The sequence below is a fragment of the Scyliorhinus torazame genome, chromosome 4 (assembly GCF_047496885.1).
Source record: "Scyliorhinus torazame isolate Kashiwa2021f chromosome 4, sScyTor2.1, whole genome shotgun sequence".
Taxonomy (NCBI): domain Eukaryota; kingdom Metazoa; phylum Chordata; class Chondrichthyes; order Carcharhiniformes; family Scyliorhinidae; genus Scyliorhinus; species Scyliorhinus torazame.
In genome coordinates this window covers 332,719,828-332,745,333 of record NC_092710.1, presented here as the reverse complement: position 1 = coordinate 332,745,333, position 25,506 = coordinate 332,719,828, and the positions used below count along the sequence as shown (strand labels likewise).

The 25,506-nt window shown below is 48.7% G+C and overlaps 1 protein-coding gene across 2 annotated transcripts in view; it reads left to right on the top strand.

Moving 5' to 3' along the window:
• The window catches only part of LOC140411147 (CSC1-like protein 2), a 187,572-nt gene that overhangs the window by 63,084 nt on the left and 98,982 nt on the right, over nt 1-25,506 (top strand). For both annotated transcript variants that reach the window (XM_072500213.1, XM_072500214.1), the window contains exons 4-9: nt 1,690-1,768; nt 2,877-2,914; nt 4,402-4,544; nt 9,653-9,704; nt 12,819-12,927; nt 17,537-17,607. In XM_072500213.1, the coding sequence (XP_072356314.1) occupies nt 1,690-1,768; nt 2,877-2,914; nt 4,402-4,544; nt 9,653-9,704; nt 12,819-12,927; nt 17,537-17,607 (492 nt within the window). The remainder of the gene's footprint in view (nt 1-1,689; nt 1,769-2,876; nt 2,915-4,401; nt 4,545-9,652; nt 9,705-12,818; nt 12,928-17,536; nt 17,608-25,506) is intronic.

Here is a 25,506-nt window from a genome sequence, read left to right as displayed (position 1 = left end):
CTGTGTGTGTGTGTATATGTGTGTGTGTCTCTCTGTCCTGATGTGACTGTATTTGTGTATGGCTGTCCTCATGTGACTGTATTTGTGTGTGTGTGTGTGTGTGACTGTTCTGATGTAACGGTATTTGTGTGTGTGTCTGTCCTGATATGACTGTAGTCCTGTGTGCGTATGTCCATCCTGGTGTGACTATGTTTGTGTGTCAGTCTGTCCTGATGTGACTTTATTTGTGTGTGTGTGACTGTCTTGATGTGACTGTATTTGTGTGTGTGTGTGACTGTCTTGATGTGACTGTATGTGTGTGTGTGACTGTCTTGATGTGACTGTATTTGTGTGTGTGTGTGACTGTCTTGATGTGACTGTATTTGTGTGTGTGACTGTCTTGATGTGACTGTATTTGTGTGTGTGTGACTGTCTTGATGTGACTGTATTTGTGTGTGTGATTGTCTTGATGTGACTGTATTTGTGCGTGTGACTGTCTTGATGTGACTGTATTTGTGTGTGTGACTGTCTTGATGTGACTGTATTTGTGTGTGTGACTGTCTTGATGTGACTGTATTTGTGTGTGTGACTGTCTTGATGTGACTGTATTTGTGTGTGTGACTGTCTTGATGTGACTGTATTTGTGTGTGCGACTGTCTTGATGTGACTGTATTTGTGTGTGTGGGTGACTGTCTTTAAAAAAAAAAGTGTGCCAATTCATTTTTTCCAATTAAGGGCAATTTAGCCTGGCCAATTCACCTACCCTGCACATCTTTGGGTTGTGGGGGCGAAACCCAGGTAAACCCGGGGAGAATGCACAAACTCCACACGGATAGTGACCCAAAACCTGGGACCTCGGCACCTTGTGGCACCTGTGTGACTGTATTTGTGTGTGTGTGTGTGTGACTGTCTTGACGTGACTGTATTTGTGTGCGTGTGCGTGACTGTCTTGATGTGACTGTATTTGTGTGTGTGTGTGTGTGTGACTGTCTTGACGTGACTGTATTTGTGTGCATGACTGTCTTGATGTGACTATTTGTGTGTGTATGTGGCTGTCCTGATGTGACTGTATTTGTGTGTGTGACTGTCTTGATGTGACTGTATTTGTGTGCGTGTGTGTGACTGTCCTGATGTGACTGTATTTGTGTGTGTGACTGTCTTGATGTGACTGTATTTGTGTGTGTGTGACTGTCTTGATGTGACTGTATGAGTGACTGTCTTGATGTGACTATTTGTGTGTGTGTGCGCGCGCGCGCGTGTTTGCGTGCGAGTGTCTTGATGTGACTGTACTTTGTGTGTGTGTGTGGCTGTCCTGATGTGACTGTATTTGTGTGTGTGACTGTCTTGATGTGACTGTATTTGTGTGTGTGTGTGACTGTCTTGATGTGACTGTATTTGTGTGTGTCTTGATGTGACTGCACTTGTGTGCGTGTGCGTGTGTGTGTGTGTGTATATGTGGTTTTTAGTTGTGATGTCCTCCGCTCTCAGTGCTGTCTCTGCTCATGGCTGCATTTTGGAAGATGTGTGAGGGCCTGAGAGATTGTTGCCCCTATCCCACTCTCAGCAACCGCAGTGTCAGTCTGTGCCTTTGAAAGGAGGAGTCAGGGGTTGGTATATTAAAACAATGTGGGAGTTGGTGGGGTTAAATAATAAAAAAGCTCATCCCGGGACATTACTAAATGGCTGAATTTGAACCATCTTATTTGGCAGTGAACCCATGGACCCACACGGAAGATACCAAAGACTCTCCTCATTCACCTCATCCAGTGACTCATATATAAAAGATGCTGTAAGTAGCAATGCATTAATTCACGACCCCCCCAACCCCACTGACCCTAGTATCCTTCTTCGAAAGATTTCCCCCTCCCCTCTTTACACCCAGACTGTCTGTGTAACTACTATTGTCATATTTGCGTTTTCAATTTTCCGTCTCCCTGACAACGCTGGCCTTTTGGGTATCTCTCTAAATGGCCCATTGTAGGCGGGCTGTGCGATTGCAGGCCCCTGGATTTGTAACCCCGGAAAATGTGTTATTGCCCTTTCCCACCAAGTAACCAAAAATAACTGATTTGGGGGGTCACCCCTTTCACATTCTCGAGATGCCCCCAAAGCACTTACCAGATGCTGAAGTACTTGTTTTTTAAATAAATTTAGAATACTCAATTATTTTTTTTTCCAATTAAGGGGCAATTTATCATGGCCAATCCACCTACCTGCACATCTTTGGGGTGTGGGAGGAAACCGGAGCATCCGGAGGAAACCCACGCAGACACGGGGAGGATGTGCAGATTCCGCACAGACAGTGTCCCAAGCCGGGAATCAAACCTGGGACCCTGGAGCTGTGAAGCAATTGTGCTAACCACTGTGTTACCGTGCTGCCCACAGTAGATAGATTCTTCATTAACAAGGGGATCATGGGTAATGGGGCGAAGGCAGGGGAATGGGGATGAGAAAATATCAGCCATGATTGAATGGCGGAGCAGACTCGATGGGCTGAGTGGCCTAATTCTGCTTCTATGTCTTATGGTTTTATGGGACTTTTTGTTACTGCCTCACCTGAAAGATGTCACTTTCGAGAGTGCAGCACTCCCTCAGTTCTGCGCTGGGAACGTCAGCCCAGAATATAGCCCCCCCCCCCCCCCCCCTCCCCCCCCCCCCCACTGGAGCTGCCTGACTGGGAGGGGAGAATGCTACCCACTGAGCCAAGGCTGACGGACGCCTGGTTAGTCCTAGGCCCACACTGCTGACTGGCTCATTAGCGCACACGGAGAGATGGAGTGAAAGTTGCAGCAGAAAGGGCATTTTGCTCAGCTCTCCCTACCCCCTCACCCTCGGTGGGCCGTAGGTGACTGAATCTGGTTGTGATGAACGCTGACTCCTTCTGTCTTCATTTGCAGGGCTTTTGCTCGTGGCTGTTAAACATCTTTACTATGAAGTAAGTGCCCCCTGCCTTCCTGTTACTTCTAGAATGAGGCCTATCTCTTTGTTTCCCTGTTGCCACATTGGATGTGAAGACCGAATTTGGAATGGGGGGAGGAGCAGGTGTGCTGTTAGGTGATGCCTATTGGTCAAGTAGCAGGATGACCACCAGACAGAACATACACCCGCCTTGCTGGGGGATGGTTACTCGGGCGAGGTGTCGTGGCAGGGGTTAGGTGTGAGTGTGTGATTAGCCGGCTGGGAAACTCCTCTTTCCAGGGTTCGATGCTAGTGGGGTGGAGAGTTTTGGAGTAAATCCCTAAAACCAGAGTGTGGAAGGCTCAACTGTTCCGATGCGCATGGAAAGTCTAAGTATTGACGAAGGGGTTGGGGGATCTCAATGTAACATTGAAAAGGAGAGGGAGGGCAGCACGGTGGCGCAGTGGTTAGCACTGCGGCCTCACGGCGCTGAGGTCCCAGGTTCGATCCCGGCTCTGGGTCACTGTCCGTGTGGAGTTTGCACATTCCCCCCGTGTTTGCGTGGGTTTCGCCCCCACAACCCAAAGGTGTGCAGGGTAGGCGGATTGGCCACGCTAACTTGCCCCTGAATTGGAAAAAATGAATTGGGTACACTAAAATTTGATTTTAAAAAAAGCAAAGGAGAGGGGAAAATGGAGCTCTGCCACTCTCACCGGAGACTTCATGGATGAGCAGAAGGGACTGTGGGACTGGGAAAGTATCTCCCGTGTAACTGGTGTTGGTAAAATTGACTTTTGCTAACAATCCAGTTGTTTCACTGATGTCCTTTAGGGAACGAAGCCTGCCGTCTTTAGCCAGTCTGGCCTGTACATGGCTCCAATCCTCAGCCCCAAGGCGTCGACTCCTGCCTTTGAAGTTGCCCAGCAGGTCACTCAAGGAGGAGGCCCATCACTATCTTCTCAGGGGGGAGACCAGCGATAGGCAAGGAATGTCACCCTTTCCAAAGATGCTAACATGTTAAGAATGATTAATACATGAAGTAAAATGGCCACTGTGTGGTGGACACCGTGACCAGAGCCATGATCGGAGCGGTAAACTTCGAGGAGCCTCTTGAAGAGGGCAGGGGGAGGCGGAGCACAAACGGAGTAGAACCTACCCCCCGCCACGACGCCTCGCCTGAGTAATCATCCCCAGCAAGGCGGGTGTATGTGCTGTCTGGTGGTCAACCTGCTACTTGACCAATAGGCATTCCCGAGTCAGGGGCTGGGATGCTACACATCCCATGAAAATGGTGATGGGTAAGCTGGCGATGGAAGAGCATGGATCATTGGGCTGGAGGAATTTCCAAGAGGCGGGGTTTTGCTTCACGAGCAATAACTAAGGAGCTACCATTGAGCTAAAACTGACACCTCAAGTAACTCGATGACTGAGAGGCTTTTTTGAGACATAATAAGGGGTTATGGAAACATAAGTCTTTCTTTCTCCTCGAATGTTCTCTCATACTCTTTTTTGTGTTTCCTGCAGGGACGATGAGATACAAGAGCAGTGCGGAGATGATGCCATCCACTATCTGTCTTTCCAACGTCACCTCCTCCTCCTCCTGGTCTCAATCAGTGTCATGTCTGTGGCCATCATTTTACCCGTAAACCTGTCTGGTAGTTTGCTGGGTAGGTGAAGTTCAACCTGCAAATTCTTTTCCCGATCCCCTCCTTCTAGGATTTGAACAGAAAAGGCGAAATGTCTTTGTGCAAATGTGTGTGAATCTTTGGAATTATCCTCCCCAGACAGTGTGAATGCTTATCGAGAAAAGAGAAGAGAAGGCAATGAGGTGAACTGATTCAAATTTCTGAAAGGTTTTGATCGGGTAGATGTAGCGAAGGCGTTCCCACATGGGAGGAGGACCAAAACTAGGGCCACAAATATAAGATAGTTGCTAATAAAGTTTGATGGGGAATTTAGAGGAAAGCTCTCTCTCCACAGACTGGTAAGAATGTGGAACATAAGATAGGAAATAGAGGCTGGTGTCGGCCCTTTGAGTCTGAACCACCAATCAATGAGATCATGACTTACCCTGTATCTCAACTCCACCTTCCTACTTTATCCCCATTTCCCTTAATTTCTTTAGTATCCAAAAATGTATCGACATCTGTCTACAATGAACTCAACAAGTGAGCATTCACACTGTCTGGGAAGAATCATTCCAAAGATTCACACACATTTGCATGAAGACATTTCACCTCATCTCAGTCCTAAATGGCCAAACCTTTATTCTGAGACAGCGATCCCATGTTCGAGATTTCCCATTCATCTTGTCAAGCCTCTAGGAATTTAATATATTTTAATTATCTCACCTCTCACTGTTTAAACTCCAATGAGCATAGGCCGCAACTTGCTCAACCCGTCACAAGAAAACCCTTCAGCTCAGGTGTCAGTCCAGTAAATCTTCTTTGAACTCCTTCCAATGCAAGTATACCACTCCTCAAGAAAGGAGACCAAAACTGTACACCGTGCTCGGGTTGTGGTCACATCAATGTGTATCTAAAATTCCCTATTTGTATATTCCACAAGAATATACCCCTTGCAAGAAAGGCCAACATATCCATTTGCCTTCTTGATTACGTGCTGTACATGAATGCTATGTTTTTGTGATACATGCACAAGGACATCCGGGTCCACCTCTTCATTTAAATAATATTTGTCTTTACTGTTCTTCCTGTCAAAGTGGACAACTCAAATTTTCCCACATTGTACTTTTATCGGCCAAGTATTTGCCCGCTTGCTTAACCTTTCTAAATCTCTTTACAGACACTTTGTATCCTCCTCACAACTTGCTTTCCCACCTATAATAAAAACACAAAATGCTGGAAAAGCTCAGCAGGTCTGGCAGCATCAATGGAGAGGGGAATGTTTGAATCCACATGACTCTTCTCCAGAGCTGAGGGAGAAATGTGATTGTTTTCACTACTATCTTTCTGTCATCAACAAATTTGGCTACAATACAGGTTTTCCCCTTCACCCAGCTTTGACAAAGGGTCATCTGGACTCGAAACGTCAGCTCTTTTCTCTCCCTACAGATGCTACCAGACCTGCTGAGATTTTCCAGCATTTTCTCTTTTGGCTTCTGCAGTAATTTGCTTTCTTTCCCTTCATTGATGTAGATAATAATCTACTTATGTAAGGCTGAGGACACAAGGTTCAGACAGGGCATTGGAGGGATACAAGATAGCCAGGAGGGAACTGAAGAAAGGGATGAGGAGAGCTAAGAGAGGGCATGAAAAATCTTTGGCGGGTAGGATCAAGGAAAACCCCAAGCCTTTTACATATATGTGAGAAATATGAGAATGACTAGAGTGAGGGTAGATCCGATCAAGGACAGTAGCGGGAGATTGTGTATTGAGTCTGAAGAGGTAGGAGAGGTCTTGTATGAGTACTTTTCTTCTGTATTTACGAATGAGAGGGGCCATATTGTTGGAGAGGACAGTGTGAAACAGACTGGTAAGCTCGAGGAGATACTTGTTCGGAAGGAATATGTGTTGGGCATTTTGAAAAACTTGAGGATAGACAAGTCCCCCGGGCCTGACGGGATATATCCAAGGATTCTATGGGAAGCAAGAGATGAAATTGCAGAGCCGTTGGCAATGATCTTTTCGTCCTCACTGTCAACAGGGGTGGTACCAGGGGATTGGAGAGTGGCAAATGTCGTGCCCCTGTTCAAAAAAGGGAATAGGGATAACCCTGGGAATTACAGGCCAGTTAGTCTTACTTCGGTGGTAGGCAAAGTAATGTAAAGGGTACTGAGGGATAGGATTTCTGAGCATATGGAAAGACACTGCTTGATTAGGGATAGTCAGCACGGATTTGTGAGGGGCAGGTCTTGCCTCACAAGTCTTATTGAATTCTTTGAGGATGTGACCAAGCACGTGGATGAAGATAAAGCAGTGGATACAGTGTACATGGATTTTAGTAAGGCATTTAATAAGATTCCCCATGGTAGGCTTATGCAGAAAGTAAGGAGGCATGGGCTAGTGGGAAATTTGGCCAGTTGGATAACGAACTGGCTAACCGATAGAAGTCAGAGAGTGGTGGTGGATGGCAAATATTCAGCCTGGAGCCCAATTACCAGTGGCGTACCGCAGGGATCAGTTCTGGGTACTCTGCTGTTTGTGATTTTCATTAATGACGTGATGAGGGAGTTGAAGGTTGGGTCAGTAAATTTGCAGACGATACGAAGATTGGTGGAGTTGTGGATAGTGAGGAGGGCTGTTGTCGGCTGCAAAGAGACATAGATAGGATGCAGAGCTGGGCTGAGAAGTGGCAGATGGAGTTTAACCCTAAAAAGTGTGAGGTTGTCCATTTTGGAAGGAAAAATATGAATGCGGAATGCATGGTTAACGGTAGGGTTCTTGGCAATGTGGAGGAGCAGAGAGATCTTGGGGTCTATGTTCATAGAACTTTGAAAGTTGCCACTCAAGTGGATAGAGCTGTGAAGAAGGCCTATGGTGTGCTAGCGTTCATTAGCAGAGGGATTGAATTTAAGAGCCGTGAGGTGATGATGCAGCTGTACAAAACCTTGGTAAGGCCACATTTGGAGTACTGTGTGCAGTTCTGGTCACCTCATTTTAGGAAGGATGTGGAAGCTTTGGAAAAGGTGCAAAGGAGATTTACCAGGATATTGCCTGGAATGGAGAGTAGGTCTTACGAGGAAAGGTTGAGGGTGCAAGGCCTTTTCTCATTAGAACGGAGAAGGATGAGGGGCGACTTGATAGAGGTTTATAAGATGATCAGGGAAATAGATAGAGTAGACAGTCAGAGACTTTTCCCCCGGGTGGAACAAACCATTACAAGGGGACATAAATTTAAGGTGAATGATGGAAGATATAGGAGGGATGTCAGAGGTAGGTTCTTTACCCAGAGAGTAGTGGGGGCATGGAATGCACTGCCTGTGGAAGTAGTTGAGTCGGAAACATTAGGGACCTTCAAGCGGCTATTGGATAGGTACATGGATTACGGCAGAATGATGGGGTGTAGATTAATTTGTTCTTAATCTAGGACAAAAGTTCGGCACAACATCGTGGGCCGAAGGGCTTGTTCTGTGCTATATTTTTCTATGTTCTCTATTCTATTGTCACAAGTAGGCTTACATTAACACTGCAATGAAGTTACTGTGAAAATCCCCCAGTCGCCACATTCCGGCGCCTGTTCGGGTCACAGAGGGAGAATTCAGAATTCACCTAACAAGCACGTCTTTTGGGACTTGTGGGAGGAAACCGGAGCACCCGGAGGAAACCCACGCAGACACAAGGAAAACGTGCAGACTCTGCACAGACAGTGAGCCAAGCTGGGAATCGAACCTGGGACCCTGGCGCTGTGAAGCTATCGTGCCAACCACTGTGCTACTGTGCCGCCCACAAATTATTTCAAGTGGGCACCTGTATTGTGATTAGCTGAGGCCATGGTACTGATCCCAATGGCATCCCACCTATTATAGTTTTCCAACCTCAAAACGATCCACTGATCCTAACTCTCTGGTTCCTGTGAGTTAGGCAATCTCTACCAATACTAATGGATCATCCCCAACACGACCAACCCTCATCTTTCAGGTGGTAGCCTTTCAGGTGGTAACTCATCGAATGCCTTTTGGAAATCCAAATATGAATCCATCTACTTGTTCCCCTTTATTCTCACTAACCTGTCAGCTTTGGGAGTCTAAATGCCAGTTTGACTCAGTAGGTAGTGCTCTTGCCTCTTGAGTCAGAAGATTATGGGTTGTACCTCCCAGGACCTGAGCTCTTGATGCAGGCTGAGCTCCCCTGTAGTACTGAAGGGACGCACTGTCAGAGTGCCGTCTTGTCGATGAGACATTAAACCGAGACCCCACCTGAGGTGATTACAATGGATCCAATTCAATCAAAGTCTGGAGAGTTGCCTTGGGTGTCCTGGTCAATATTTGTACCTCTACTGCCACTTATAAACAGTTGATCTGATTGTTCTCTCATTGCTGTTTGTCACGTTTCAATGGTGATTGCATTTCCAAACTGTGAGCAGTGCTTCAAGACGAGAAGGCCACGGGAGCATAGTAACCGTTACTTCACTATTCATCCAGTGGCCGGGACTAACTATCCCGGGAAATGAGTTCAGATCCCGGCAAGGCAGCCAAGGAATTTAAATTTAATTACTGTCTTGGAATAAATTTGGAATAAAAAGCTGGTATTAATAATAGTGGCTGACCCTTAACTGCTCCCTCAAATGGCCCAGCAAGCCACTCATTCAAGCAGGCAGCTCACCACTGCCGTCTCAGGAACATGGGGGGGGGGGGTAACCATTGCTGGTTTTACCAATGATGCCCCCGCGCCCCGTGAATAAATTAAATCATTGGCTGTAGAGTGCTTTGGGAAATCTGAGATTGTGAAAAGTGCTGCACAAGGGGCTGGTTTAGCACAGCGGGCTAAACAGCTGGCTTGTAAAGCAGAACAAGGTCAGCAGCGCGGGTTCAATTCCCGTACCGGCCTCCCCGAACAGGCGGCGGAATGTGGCGACTAGGGGCTTATCACAGTCACTTCATTGAAGCCTACTTGTGACATTCATAGCGATTTTCAGAATACAAGTTATTGTTTAAACCTCTCCACCAAGATCTGGTTATTCATTGTTACAGGTAAATGATGGTAATGATTGGTGCTGAGTCTGGTCACTGCCTCTCACTGCAATCCATTGTCTGCATTTGAGATGTGATAGAATGCTGTAAAAATACACATCTCTTTTTTTGTTACACCTACAGACCGAGATCCTGAAAGTTTTGGAAGAACGACAATAGGAAACATAAAGATTGAGTAAGTGTCGAGTTGGGACTGAATGTGGATAATGGTGCTTTGCTGAATGGTATCAGCTAGGCTCACCACTTTTTGTTTGAGTGGGTCATTTTTCATCTGTGAACACCGGCACTCACTGTTTTTTCAAAAATGTTTTTATTCTCCTTTTTCACATTTTCTCCCAAATTTACACCCACCAACAATAGGCACTGACTGATTGTAGTTTATTCCACGATGAAGGAAGTGTTCTAGCCAAATCCGTCTGGGAGATCATAACAGGAGTGATCTTAGCAAAGTATATAAGGGGGGCTTGGTCTAGCTCAGTTGGCTGGACAGCTGGTTCATGATGCGGAGCGAGGCCAGCAGCGTGGGTTCAAATGTACCGGCTGAGGTTATTGATGAAGGCCCCGCCTTCTCAAACTGTCCCTCGCCTGAGGTGTGGTGACCCTCAGGTTAAATCACCAGCAGTCAGCTCTCCCCCTCAAAGGGAAATGATCATCTGGGTGTCTTTATAATGGGTAATTCTGGAAAATTAGAGACCAGGGCAAGGGGCCTTAGATTATAACCAATTAAAGGCAAACCAATTGAAGGACTGATGTCAAGAAGTGCCTCTTAGTGGGCAGCACGGTGGTGCAGTCTTTAGCACTGGAACTACAGTTGAGGTCCCAGGTTCGATCCCGGCTCTGGGTCACTGTCCTTGTGGAGTTTGCACATTCTCCCCGTGTCTGCGTGGGTTTCACCCCCACAACCAAAGTAGTGCAGGGTAGGTGGATTGGCCACGCTAAATTGCCCCTTCACTGGAAAAAAAATAATTGGGTGCACTAAATTTATAGAAAAAAAAAAGAAGTGCCTCTTCACATACGGAGTGATCAAGACATGGAACCTACTGCCAGATGAATAATTGGAATTGTTTATCAATTGAATGGCGAATGACAGACATAATGGATGAACCAAGAGAGGCTGACTGGCCTTTCCCATCCTTGCGTCATGAGTCTGTTTACAATAGGAACAGCAAAATAAATCTCCCTCACCTTCCTGGAATCTGCTGATTATTACACACAGACTAAAAATCAAATCTTTCCATGCCTGGAAAACGAGACCGACAATTCATTTTTGATATGTGTCCAGAAATGTGGATGACACTGGAAAAGCAGTATTTATTACCTTTCTTTAGTTGGACTGAATGCATTAAGAGCTAACCATAGGCTCTGGAGGGACATATAGCGAGACCAAAGAACAAAGAACAAAGAAATGTACAGCACAGGAACAGGCCCTCCGGCCCTCCAAGCCCGCGCCGACCATGCTGCCCGTCTAAACTAAAATCTTCTACACTTCCTGGCTCCGTATCCCTCTATTCCCATCCTATTCATGTATTTGTCAAGATGCCCCTTAAATGTCACTATCGTCCCTGCTTCCACCACCTCCTCCGGTCGCGAGTTCCAGGCACCCACGACCCTCTGTGTAAAAAACTTGCCTCGTACATCTCCTTTAAACCTTGCCCCTCTCACCTTAAACCTATGCCCCCGAGTAATTGATCCCTCTACCCTGGGAAAAAGCCTCTGACTATCCACTCTGTCTATGCCCCTCATAATTTTGTAGACCTCTATCAGGTCGCCCCTCAACCCCCTTCGTTACAAAGAGAACAAACCAAGTTTCTGCAACCGCTCCTCATAGCTAATGCCCTCCATACCAGGCAACATTCTGGTAAATCTCTTCTGCACCGTCTCTAAAACCTCCACATCCTTCTGGTAGTGTGGTGACCAGAATTGAACACTATACTCCAAGTGTGGCCTAACTAAGGTTCTATACAGCTGCAACATGACTTGCCAATTCTTATACTCAATGCCCCGGCCAATGAAGGCAAGCATGCCGTATGCCTTCTTGACTACCTTCTCCACCTGTGTTGCCCCTTTCAGTGACCTGTGGACCTGTAAACCTAGATCTCTCTGACTGTCAATACTCTTGAGGGTTCTACCATTCACTGTATATTCCCTACCTGTATTAGACCTTCCAAAATGCACCAGGGTGACATAAATGGACTAATTGTGTTTGATATGGGCTGGTCTTGTCTAGCCCGTATTTCAACATGCCGTTGTGTGATTTGAACTCATGACCTCTGGGTTTGTTGGTCTAGGATTACCAAACCCAAATTGGTTCGGCTTCCTGCTGCCAATCTGGCGACACCTGGTGGAAAGTGCCTGCACCTTCAGCACAGAAGGGATTTAAAACAAAATTGATTTACAGGCTGTTTTTCTCAACAAAGGCTTACATAGCTTGACATAGCTGGGCAGCACGGTAGCACAGTGCATGTTGCTTCACAGCTCCAGGGTCCCAGGTTCGATTCCCGGCTTGGGTCACTGTCTGTGTGGAGTCTGCACGTTCTCCCCGTGTCTGCGTGGGTTTCCTCCGGGTGCTCCGGTTTCCTCCCACAGTCCAAAGATGTGCAGGTTAGGTGGATTGGCCATGCTAAATTGCCCTTCGTGTCCAAAAGGGTGGAGGGTGCTCTTTCCAAGGGCCGATGCAGACTCGATGGGCCGAATGGCCTCCTTCTGCATTGTACATTCTATGATTGCCAGTTCTACCATGTATAGGCCTTAGGCTTCTCAGCCAGTCCTGCCATGCATAGATCCTACACCCGCTGCCAGTTCCACAGAATCCCTACAGTGCGGAAGGAGGCCATTAGGCCCATTGGGTCTGCACTGACCCTCCAAAAGAGCACTCTACCTCGGCCCACTCCCCCACCCTATCCCCGTAACCCCACGCACGGATCACATCGAATCCACCCAAACTCCACATGGACAGCGACCCAGGGCCGGGATCAAACCTGGGACCTCGGCGCCGTGACACGAAGGGCAATTTAGCATGGCCAATCCACTTAACCTGCACATTTTTGGACTGCGGGAGGAAACCGCAGACACTAAGAGAACATGCAAACTCCACACAGACAGTCACCCAAGGTTGGAATCGAACCCGGGTCCCTGGCGCTGCGAGGCAGCAGTGCTAACCACTGTGCCGCCGTGCTGCCCCTGGGCCTGGTGCTGGTCCCCTTGTCGATCAGTCTGATGTTACACCTGAAATTACTGTGTGTCTGAAATGTGATGATTTCAGTGGCCTGAATTCAGTTTTGTGTTGCAGGAATAACTTACTGTGGATTCACACCATTTTTGGAGTGATCTACCTGCTCCTCACCATCTTCGTTCTGAGGCACCACACCTCGAGTATGCAACCCAGTGAGGAAGACGTGGTAAGTTAGTGTTTCCAACACTCAGAACGTGTGTTCTCGTGGCCTGCCAGTGCTGGCGATGCGAGATATCATAGCTGAGCCTGTAGTTGTCCTCGTACAAGGAGATTGGTAGAGGTGTACAAAATCACCTCTGCAGTAAATGAGACAGTTCCAGTGGCAGATTGGTTGGCAAAGAGATGACACAGGGTGAGTGGTAAAAGAGCCAGCGGTGACATGAGGAACCCTTTTAATGCAGGAAGTCGTTATGATCTGGAACGCACTGCCTGGGAGTGGGAAGCAGATTCTAAAGAGATTTGGGCAAATACTTGCTGGGGATAAATAAATGCAGGACTTTGGGGAAAGAACGGGGAGTGGCATTAATTGGCTAGGTATACCAACAGAGATGTTTGCAAGGGCTTGGGACTGGAGGAGTTCCCATGGCAACAACATCTATTTGGGCGTACAGGGTTTCGTTCAAGCTGAACTCAACTGTGCAAGTTGCTGAGTTCCTAAGCTCAATGAATACTGATTGATGAAATGATGGCGGGTCAAGAACACTACGACACAGAGCTGCCATGCAAATGTCGAAGGCTTCCTTCTATATTGCTGAATAAACTAACATTCGATCATTGAATATTGACAGATTTTTAATGACGGGGAATCCATTGTGGGCTCCCAGGAGGAAGGTGGAGTTAAGGCCACAATCACATCAGCCATGGTCTTGTTTAGTGGCTTAATGGAGAACCCAAGTTCAAATCCCACCAGGGCCATCCAGAAATCCCATCAAAATGAAGTCACTGGGAATCAGGGGGAGAAACTCTCCACTGGTTGAGGTTGATAGAGGTCAATCATCTCAGCTCCAGGACATCACTGCGGGAGTCCCTCAGAGTAGTGTCCTCGGCCCAACCATCTTCAACTGCTGCATCAGTGACCTTTCCCCCATCATAAGGTCAGAAGTGGAATTATTTGCGAATGATTGTACCAGTCTCAACACCTCAGATACTGTTGCAGTCTGTGTCCAGATGCAGCAAGACCTGTACAACTTTCAGGCTTGTGCTGGTATGTGCCAAGTTACATTTGCGGCGCACAAGTGCCATAGAATCATAGAATACATACAGTGCAGAAGAAGGCCATTCAGCCCATCGTGTCTGTACCGACTCTCCGAAAGAGCCCCCATGCCCCCACCTTATCCCCATAACCCAGTAACCCCACACAACCTTTTGGACACTAGAGGAAATATAGCATGGCCAACCCACCTAACATCTTTGGACTATGGGAGGAAACCGGAGCACCCGGAGGAAACCCATACAGACACAGCAAACTCCACCCAGACAGTCACCCAAGGTCGGAATTAAACCGGGCGCCGTGAGGCAGCAGTGCTAACCACTGTGCCACCGTGCCGCCCACTATCTTGAGACTAACTCTAGCAAGAGAGGGCCTAACCATCACGCCTTGACATTCAATGGCATTATCATCATACAATCTCCCACTATCAACATCCTGGGGGTTTTCATGGACCACAAATTGAACTGGACTCGCCATTAATACTTTGGCTGCAAGAACATGTCAGAGGCTGGGAATCCTGTGGAAAGTAACTCACGTCCTGACCCCCCAAAGCCTGTCCACATCGACAAGGCACAAGTCGGGAGTGTAATGGGATACTCTCCACTTGCCTGGATGAGTGCAGCATTAACATTCCTCAAAGCGCCGGGTTTCATTCCGACCTTGGGTGACTGTCTGTGTGGAGTTTGCCCCGTGTCTGCGAGGATTTCCTCGGGGTGCATGCTTGGTCTATTGACACCTTAAGCATTCACTCCCTAAACCACAGTGGCGGCAGTGTGTACCACCTACAAGGTGCAAGGCAGCAACTCGTCAAAGTTCCTTCATCAGCACCTTTGGAACCTGTGAATCCTCTCACCTCGAAGGACACAGTCAGCAGATGCATGGGAACCTGAGCACCTGCAAGTTCCCCTTGAAGCAACTCGCCACCTTGACTTGGAAATCTATCGCTGCTCCTTCACTGTTGCTGGGACGGAATCCTGGAGCTCCCTCCCCAGCAGTACAGTAGGTGTTCCTCCTGCGAGGGTTCAAGTAGGCGACCGACCCACACCCCATGAAAGAATAAAATGGGCACTTGTACCAGTTTGAACTCAGTTTAAAATAAAATCTTGAAGTAAATGTGACCAAGAAGCTGATGATTATTCTAAAACCCAACTGATCCATTCATGTTCTCTAGAGAAGAAAACATTATATTTTGAAATGGTCTGGCCTATATGTGACTCCAGTCAAACTGCGCTCTAACAAGTCTCTCAAAACCACTACCGAGGACAGCTAATGCCAATTCAAGTACAAGGTCGTTAGCAAATAATCAGCGCTCCTCAGTGCACCGAGAGACGGACAATAGGGGCTGGTTCAGCACAGTGGGCTAAATAGCTGGCTTGTAACGCAGAACAAGGCCAGCAGCGCGGGTTCAATTCCCGTACCAGCCTCCCCGAACAGGTGCCGGAATGTGGCGACTAGGGGCTTTACACAGTAACTTCATTGAAGCCTACTTGTGACAATAAGCGATTATTATGAATAAATATTGCTCTTGCCGGGGATGCCCGGTTATGGGAGAGTAAAAAAAATACTGGCTGCTCCAAGGAAGCCCTACCATTGCCGGCTCGACGCCAACCAGCCCTCAAACTGTAATATCTGACTGGGGAGGCCGCCAGGGCACAGCTGGTGCTTCCAGATGAAGCACATGTAAATATCCGAATAGGCAGACTGATTCAGTCTGGGCAATAACAGGAAGGGAAACGAGCTGGTTTTTACTAGGATAATAACAGCTTTATCCCAGCAGAGGGGACTAGGAAGGTGGGAGATAACACTGGGGGTGGTGGTGGGGGTTGGGGGACGAATCGCTGAGTTTAACATTTTGCCAACCTGCACCAAAAGTGCCCGTCTATGGGAGGAGGATATATAGCCCAAATCACACAAACAGAAACTTTGCATATGTGGTCTGCTTGGTCGCTTGGAGTCTTCCTCAGACATATCAATACTCCTCTTCATGATTCTCCACTGCCCAATCTCTGCTTTCCAACAGCTCTGAGAATTTTGCATTCCCCCTCCTCAGGCCTTGTGTCCGTCTCCTACTTCACACCCCACCATGCCTTCAGCTGTCTGGAGCTGCCTGGAGCCGCAGCTCTAGAATTCCCACCCTCTTTGCTTCTTTAACCCATCAAGGTTTTTTCCTAAAACCTATCTCTTTGCTGGAACTTTGGCCACTTGTCCGTTATCTCCAGGTTTTGTCTGATTATCATAGATTCACAGAATTTACAGAGCAGAAGGAGGCCATTCTGCCCATCGAGTCTGCACCGGCCCTGGGAAAGAGCACCCTACCCAAGGTCCACACCTCCATCCTATCCCCATAACCCAGTAACCCCACCCAACACTAAGGGCAATTTTAGACACTTAGGGCAATTTATCATGGCCAATCCACCTAACCTGCACATCTTTGGACTGTGGGAGGAAACCGGAGCACCCGGAGGAAACCCACGCAGACACGGGGAGAACGTGCAGACTCCGCACAGACAGTGACCCAAGCCGGGAATCGAACCTGGGACCCTGGAGCTGTGAAGCAATTGTGCTAACCAGCATTATGCCCCTCTGAAGCACGGGATGTTCTGATATGTTGAAGCTCCCAAATAAATGCAAGCTCTTGTTGTAGTTTGAAGGCCTGGTTAGTTATTCCAAAGAGTTACATCTTTGACACACCCCTCTCATGTTTTCCTGTACCTAGTGACTTAATCCCTACATCAGGCTGGTGTGTCCATGATAAACCTGTCAATGCACTGTTTACACTCACACAGAGATTCGGCCATCACTACCATCATAAACACACGGCTGGAATGGTTTGAGGTATCCTCACCCCATTGTGGGCTTGTGTGATGACTCAACAAGTTGGCCAGTGAGCGGCTGACCATATTATTTATTTATCCATTCACAGGATGTAGGCACTGAGACAGATTTCAATAGAATCTCTACAGTGCAGAAGGAGGCCACCCGACCCATCGAGGTCTGCACCCACCCTCCAAAAGAGCACCCCACTCCCCCACCCCATCCCCGCAACCCCTCCCAACCTGCACACCTTTGGGCTATGGGAGGAAACCGGAGCACCCGGAGGGAAACCCACGCAGACACGGAAAGGGCAAACTGCACAGTCACCAAGGCTGGAATTGAACCCGGGCCCCTGGTGCTGTGAGGCAGCAGTGCTAGCCATTGTGCCACCGTGCTGCCCACTCATGCCCAACCTCAAGGCTAATACGGATAATGAATACTAAAGGAGCCAGCTTTACGCAGCAACATCAGCTGAACATTACTGATGGATACAATGAGCAACCAAGGCTTGTACACACATTCAAACACAAAAACACAAAGGTGGATTGGCCAGAAAAACTAGGCCAAACAGGACGACCACCCTCACTAGGTAACATGGCTGCAACTAACTCAGGCTAACCCGAGATCTGAGAGAAGGCAAATTGGTCCAATTGTTCATTGGCACAACTGGAAGAACAAGCTCAGTGCAATGACTAGCAAAATGTATGACTTTTATCTGGCCATCTGTTTAAATCTGCCTCTCTCTTCCCAGGTGAAGCGCACTTTATTTATAACTGGGATGCCGAAGGAGGCCAGTGAGGAGATCATAGCCAGACACCTCAGGTAGGTAGTCCCAAGTCCTCTGCCCTTTCCTTATGAGCTTTCTTTCCTTTAAAAAAAATTTAGAGTACCCAATTATTTATTTATTTCCAATTAAGGGGCAATTGTAGCGTGGCCAATCTAGCTAACCAGCACATCTTTGGGTTGTGGGGATGAAACCCACGCATTTAGGGGAAGAATGTGCAAACTCCACACGGACGGTGATCCAGGGTCGGGATTTGAACCCGGGCCCTCAGTTCCGCAGTCCCCGTGCTAACCACTGCACCACTGTGCCGCCGTGCCTTATGAACTTTAACATGCACCGCACTGCAGCCTTGCTCAGCAAGGTATAAGCGTGACAGGAGTGGGAGCTGGAACTGTGCATTTACTGGGGAGGGTGAGCTACCTTTCTGCGATCAACGTGAAGGCACATTACAGGAGGGCCAGAATTGAGGGAGCTTTATTCTGTACCAAACCTGTGCTATACCTGCCCTGGGAATGTTTGGCACCCATCAAAGACGTAATACTGTGGAGAGCCTAGAGGTGTTTAGAAAGTACAGAGGAGAAGTACAAATGGAAATTAGGAAAGCAAAGAGAGGATACAAAATATGTTGGCAAGTAAAATGAAAGAAAATGTTAAGGTGTTTTACCAAAATATTAAGAGCAAGAGAATAACTAAGAAAAAGGTAGGGCCTTTCAGAGATGTACATGGTAACTTGTGGGTTGATTCAGATGTGGGCAGAGTACTTTGACTCTGTCTTCACTCAGGAGAGGGTTAATTCAGACATTCGAGTTAAAGAAGAGCGTGAAATATGAGAAGCAATAAGCTTAGTGAGGGAGGAGGTATTGGAGGGTGATAAATCCCCAGGACCAGATGGATTGCATCCCAGGCTGTTGAAGGGTGCCAGGGAGGAAATAATAGATGTTTTGAGGATCATTTTACAATCTGCATGAGATACATTATTTAAAAAGGGTGCAAAGGATAGGCCAGAAAATTATAGATCGGTCAATCTGACTTTGGTGGTGGGCAAATTATTGGAAACAATTCTGAGAGACAGGGTGAATTGTTACAAAGGCACAGATTGATCAGAGATAGTCAAAATGGCTTTGTTAGGGGAGGATAGTGTCTTACTAACTTTTGTGAGGGCCACGAAGCATTCAGCACGAGTTTTAAGGAGACAAAGAAATAACATTTATTTCCAATAACATATATATATATATACAACGGCAGCAGCAACTTCCCTTGCTGCTCATTCCTTCCTGCTGGTTCCAAACTGGCCAGCTTTATTTATGCAGGGAGTCTGCTAATGATTTCTCCGCCCCCCTCATTGGGGAAGCTCATACTCCCACAGGATTGTGGGATTGCCATTAGTCCCCAGCCAATGGTAAGCAGGCAGGTTATAACATCCCTCCCCCCAAACATAGAACATAGAACATTACAGCGCAGTACAGGCCTTTCGGCCCTCGATGTTGTGCCGACCTGTGAAACCACTCTAAAGCCCATTTACACTATTCCCTTATCGTCCATATGTCTATCCAATGACCATTTGAATGTCCTTTGTGTTGGTGAGTCCACTACTGTTGCAGGCAGGGCATTCCACGCCCTTACTACTCTCTGAGTAAAGAACCTACCTCTGACATCTGTCTTATATCTATCTCCCCTCAATTTAAAGGCATGTCCCCTCGTGCTAGACGTCACCATCCGAGGAAAAAGGCTCTCACTGTCCACCCTATCCAATCCTCTGATCATCTTGTATTCCTCAATTAAGTCACCTCTTAACCTTCTTCTCTCTAACGAAAACAGCCTCAAGTCCCTCAGCCTTTCCTCATAAGATCTTCCCTCCATACCAGGCAACATTCTGGTAAATCTCCTCTGCACCCTTCCCACATCCTTCCTACAATGCGGCGACCAGAATTGCACGCAATACTCCAAATGCGGCCGCACCAGAGTGTTGTATAGCTGCAACATGACCTCATGGCTCCTAAACACAATCCCTCTATCAATAAAAGCTAACACACCGTACGCCTTCTTAACAACCCTCTCAACCTGGGTGGCAACTTTCAGGGATCTATTTACATGGACACCGAGATCTCTCTGCTCATCCACACTGCCAAGAATCTTACCATTAGCCCAGTACTCAGTCTTCCTGTTATTCCTTCCAAAATGAATCACCTCACACTTTTCTGCATTAAACTCCATTTGCCACCTCTCAGCCCAGCGCTGCAGCTTATCTATGTCCCTCTGTAACTTGTAACATCCTTCCGCACTGTCCACAACTCCACCGACTTTAGTGTCATCTGCAAATTTACTCACCCATCCTTCTACGCCCAAGTCCAAGGAATCCACCGAAGACCCTGGTGAAGGAGGGCGTCGGACTCATTTTGCCGCAGGCCGGACACCATTTGCACGAGGCGCTGGATCGGGTGGCGTGTAACGAGACGGAGACCGGCGCTTCCGTGATGAACGGCGTAACGGTTGTACATCCACTGCCCGTGGGCCCGAGGATTCCCCCTCTGAGGCGTCCTGTGTCTCCATCTCAGAGTCGGAGTCCGCTGCCTCTGTCATCTCGGCGTCTCTATCTCCGCACGGTTCTGTAACGACCTGCGCAGGCTTTGAGTGAGGCACCAGAGGAAGTTTGTGAGGGCTACTTTCCATTGTCTCTGGTCTCTGTGGCAGTAGAAATGAGCCCTGGGGGCGGGGAATCTTTAGAAGGGATAGTCTTCTGGACCGAACGTGGTCTACATGTTTGCGCTGGAGACGACCCTGGGCTTGCACCTGGTAAGAGATAGGGCCCGTTTGGAGAAAGATTACGCCAGGGACCCACTGGGCACCACCAGCAAAATTCCGAACGAACACTGGGTCACTGGGCGCAAACTGCCGAATCGGCCGATGCCGAGAAAAACCCTGTCCATGCCGTTCTTAGTGTGCGGCGTACGTTTGCGCCAATGCCCGGGAAAACCATGCTAAGGCAGGTGCAAAGTCTCCGGCCCATTAGGAGTTCTGCGGGAGCTACCCCAGTCACCACATGGGGGGTGGTCCTGTACGTAAACAAAAAATGAGCCAGTCTCGTGTCCACTGACCCGGAAGACTGCTTCTTTAGGCCTCGTTTGAATGTCTGCACTGCGCGCTCCGCCAACCCATTTGAAGCCGTGTGGTACGGGGCAGTGCGCATATGGCGTATGCCGTTCATCTTCATGAACCTCGCAAACTCCTCACTTGTGAATGGAGTGCCGTTATCCGTGACCAGCACCTCGGGGAGGCCATGTGCACTAAAAGAGAAACGCATATTCTCGATTGTTGCGCAGGACGTTGTGCCTACCATCTTATGCACCTCTAACCATTTAGACTGGGCATCGATTAATAGAAGGAACATGGATCCTTGAAAAGGGCCGGCAAAATCCACATGCAAGCGCGCCCAAGGCCGCCCTGGCCATTCCCAATGATGTAGGGGCGCGGCCGGCGGAAGCTTCTGATGCTCCTGGCAAATGGAGCAGTTTTGGGCCACCTTCTCAATGTCGGTGTTGAGGCCTGGCCACCAGACATAACTCCAGGCCAACATTTTCATTTTGGTCACACCTGGATGCCCATTGTGCAAGTCTGTTAGTATCAGCTCCTGTCCTTCTTCCGGGACAATCTCACGCGTTCCTATACAAGAGGATGCCGTCTTCCACGCTGTATTCTGACAGCTTGGAGGAAAATGCCCGCAACTCGCCTGGGAGCTATCTATGCTGCCCACCATACAGGACTATGTGCCGAACCTTTGACAGGATTGGCTCCATCTGGGTCCACTCACGGATCTGTGATGCCGTGACAGGTAAGGTGTCCATAAAATTTAGGGTTGCAACCACCTCACCGGTCGTAGGGGTCGACATGGGGCCGGTCGATAAAGGCAATCGGCTCAGTGCGTCGGAATTCGCTATCTGGGTTCCTGGTTTGTGCTCCAGAGAATACTCGTATGCAGCGAGCAACAAAGCTCAGCGCTGGATCCGTGCGGAAGCAATGGACGGTATTGGCTTATCCTCTCGGAAAGGTCCCAGCAGAGGATTATGATCTGTCACGATAGTGAAATGGCAGCCGTACACGTACTGGTGGAAACGTTTCACCGCAAAGACCACTGCCAGGCCCTCCTTCTCGATCTGCGCGTACTTTTTCTCCGCTGCAGTCAATGTGCGGGAGGCAAAAGCTATCGGCCCATTCTCTATCTTGTGGGACAGGACGGCCCCAACACCATACGGGGATTTCATAGATGTCATAGAAATTACAGTGCAGAAGGAGGCCATTCGGCCCATCAAGTCTGCACCGGCTCTTGGAAAGAGCACCCTACCCAAGGTCAACACCTCCACCCTATCCCATAACCCAGTAACCCCACCCAACACGAAGGGCAATTTGGGACACTAGGGGGCAGTTTATCATGGCCAATCCACCTAACCTGCACATCTTTGGACTGTGGGAGGAAACCGGAGCACCCGGAGGAAACCCACGCACACACGGGGAGGATGTGCAGACTCCGCACAGACAGTGACCCAAGCCGGAATCGAACCTGGGACCCTGGAGCTGTGAAGCAATTGTGCTATCCACAATGCTACCGTGCTGCCCACATCACATGTGACGAGCAAAGGCTTCCCAGGATCATAGTGGGTTAGTAACCCAGACGATGACAATTGTTGTTTTACCCGCCGGAAAGCGGTTTCTTGCGGCTGACCCCAAACCAAGGTGTGATTTTTCTTTAGCAGAAGGTGCAAAGGGGCCAGCGTAGTTGCCAGATTGGGGAGGAACTTCCCGTAATAGTTTACGAGGCCGAGAAAAGAACGAAGATGCGAAGTGTCAGTCCGGGCGGGTGCCTGTTGAATCGCGCGCACCTTCTCTGCGACGGGGTGCAAACCTTCGCGGTCCACCCGATAACCCAGGTAGACTACTTCCTTCGCCTGAAAGACGCACTTTATACGATGTGAACGGACTCCAGCCTCCGAAAAGCGTCAAAGCACAGCCTCCAGATTTTCCAAATGTTCCTGCTCCGACGTCCCTGTGATCAAAACGTCATCTAAGTAGACAGCAACATGTGGTAAACCTCTCAAAATGCCCTCCATAAGGCGTTGAAAAATAGCGCAGGCAGAGGATACTCCAAAGGGCAAATGTGTATATTCATACAGGCCCCAGTATGTATTAATCGTTACATATGGCCGGGAGGCAGGGTCCAGCTCCAACTGCAGGTAGGCATGACTCAGATCTAATTTTGTGAATGAGAGTCCGCCTGCAAGCTTTGCGTAGAGATCCTCTATGCGAGGCATTGGATATCGGTCGAGTCGGGAAGCCTATTCACTGTAAGTTTATATTCGCCGTACAAGCAAACTGTGGCATCTGGCTTCATTACAGGTACTATTGGTGCTGCCCAGTCAACGAAACGAATGGGCCCGATAGTACCCAAAGTCTCCAAATGAGTGAGCTCCCCTTCTACATTCTCGAGCAAGGCGTAAGGCACCGGGCGCACCCGGAAATAGCGCGGCATAGCTCCTGGTTCGACTTGGATACGGGCTACGGCCCCTTTTATTTTCCCCAAACAGGGCTGGAATATATCTGGGTATCGTCCTAGCACCTCAGTCAACCCTCCAGAAACTGTTTGGAGGATGTGCTGCCATTGCAACCGCAAATGGCGCAACCAGTCCTGACCCAACAGGCTGGGCCCATGGCCGCACACCACAATAAGTGGGAAACGCACCACGATAAATGGGAAACGCACTACGATAAATGGGAAACGCACCACGATAAATGGGAAACGCACCACGATAAATGGGAAACGCCCCTCCTGGCGTCCATAAACAACAGGGGTCATCGTCGTTCCTGCAATGTCCAGTGGTTCCCCCGTGTAGGTGGCCAACCTGGCCTGTGAGTCGGTTAATGTAAGGGTCTGTATACCCTGCTTGTTGCGGTCGAATGTCCTCTGGGCGATCACGGAGACCGCCAGTGTCCAACTTCATCTCAAGCGGGTGGCCATTGACCCGTACTGTCACCTTAATGGGGGCCACACGGGGAGCTGCCACACAATGCAGCTGCAGGCAGTCGTCCTCCGTCTCCACGTCCTCGGGAGTAGTCGCCGCAGGTTCATCCGCATGGAAGGTACGGCCCCTGGGCTGGCCCCAGTTTCGGTCGGAACGATGGCGCCTCTGGTGCTCCCAGGACCGGCGTCCGCGACGGGGTTGGCGCCTACAGGTCTGTCACGGACATGGCTCCTCATCCATTGGTTCTGGAGAAGGCTCCCTTCGGGGAGGAATGTCCGACGGTCACTGGCATCGATCCGGACGCCGCCTCGCCCAAGGTACCGCAGGAGCGCGGGGGGACACTTTCGGACAGAAGGGATTGCGCCCCAAGGCATGCACTTCCATTCCCTGTAGCTCCTGCACTCCTTGTTCTGCGCTCTCTCGGGACAATACTATTTGAATGGCCTGTTGAAAAGTCAATGTTGGCTCAGCTAACAACTTTGTTAATACCGCAAACCAAACGGTCGCGTAACATTTCTGACAAGGTCTCACCATAGTCACAGTACTCCGCAATCCTGCGTAGCCTGGATAGAAAGTCGGCAAGGGATTCTCCAGGGGTCCTCTCAGCGGTATTAAACCGGTAACGTTGGACTATCGTTGTCAGGGTTGGGTTAAAATGCTGCCCCACTAAATTCACAAGTTCATCAAACGTTTTGGTGTCCGGCGCAGCGGGGTACGTAAGTCTCCTAATCACCCCAAACGTATGCGGCCCGCAGGCGGTGAGCAATATGACCACCTGGCACTTGTTTTTTGGTGATGTTTGCCCGGAAATAGTAACGCATCCGTTGTGCGTACTGGTTCCAGCTTTCCAGCGCAACATCAAAAACATCCAAATGTCCGTACAGAGGCATGGTGTAATAGAAAACAACTTCCAACCTGTATCCAACAAAAATCCAGGGAGGTGGCTTCAGCAGTGTAGACAGCTATTCACTTTAAGCCTCGTCGCCAGTTTTGTGAGGGCCACGAAGAATCCAGCACGGGTTTTAAGGAGATAAAGAAATAACATTTATTTACAATAACATATATATACAACAGCAACTTCCCTTGCTGCTCACTCCTTCCTGCTGGTTCCAAACTGGCCAGCTTTATTTATATAGGGAGTCTGCTAATGATTTCTCCGCCCCCCCTCATTGGGGAAGCTCGTACTCCCACAGGATTGTGGGATTGTCATTAGTCCCCAGCCAGTGGTAAGCAGGCAGGTTATAACACTAACTGAATAGAATTGTTATGAGGCAGTAACCAGGAGGATCGATGAGGGTAGAGTAGTGGATGTTGTCTATATGGATTTCAGTAAGGCATTTAACAAGGTCCTACATGGTCAGAAAAGTGTGTTCTCGGGGGAAGGTGGCAGGTTGGATCGCAAATTGGCTCAGTGACAGGAAATAAACGCTTGAAACAAGGAAAATAGGAGCAGGAGGAGGCCATTCGGCCCTTCGAGCCTGCTCTGTCATTCGTCACGATCATGGCTGATCATCCAACTCAATAGCCTGTTCCCGCCTTCCCTCCATATTCAGCTATCAAGAGAGAGTGGATAGGCTGGGATTGTTTTCCTTGGAGCAGGAGAAGCTGAGGGGCGGGGTCCTGATTGAGGTGTATAAAAATGGAGGGGCATAGATAGATGGATAGGAAGGAAACCTCCCCTGAGCAGAGGGGTGAATAACCAGGGGGCATCAAGTTAAGGCCAGGGGCAGGAGGTGACGTGAGGAAAAGCTTTTTCACCGAGAAGGTGGTTGGAATCTGGAACTAACTGCCTGAAAGGGTGGGATAGGCGGGAACCCTCACCTCATATAGATGAGCACTTGACATGTCATAGCACACAAGGTTACAGGCCAATCCTGGGATTAGAGTAGTTAGGTGCTTGAAGGCTGGCATGGCGATGATGGGCCG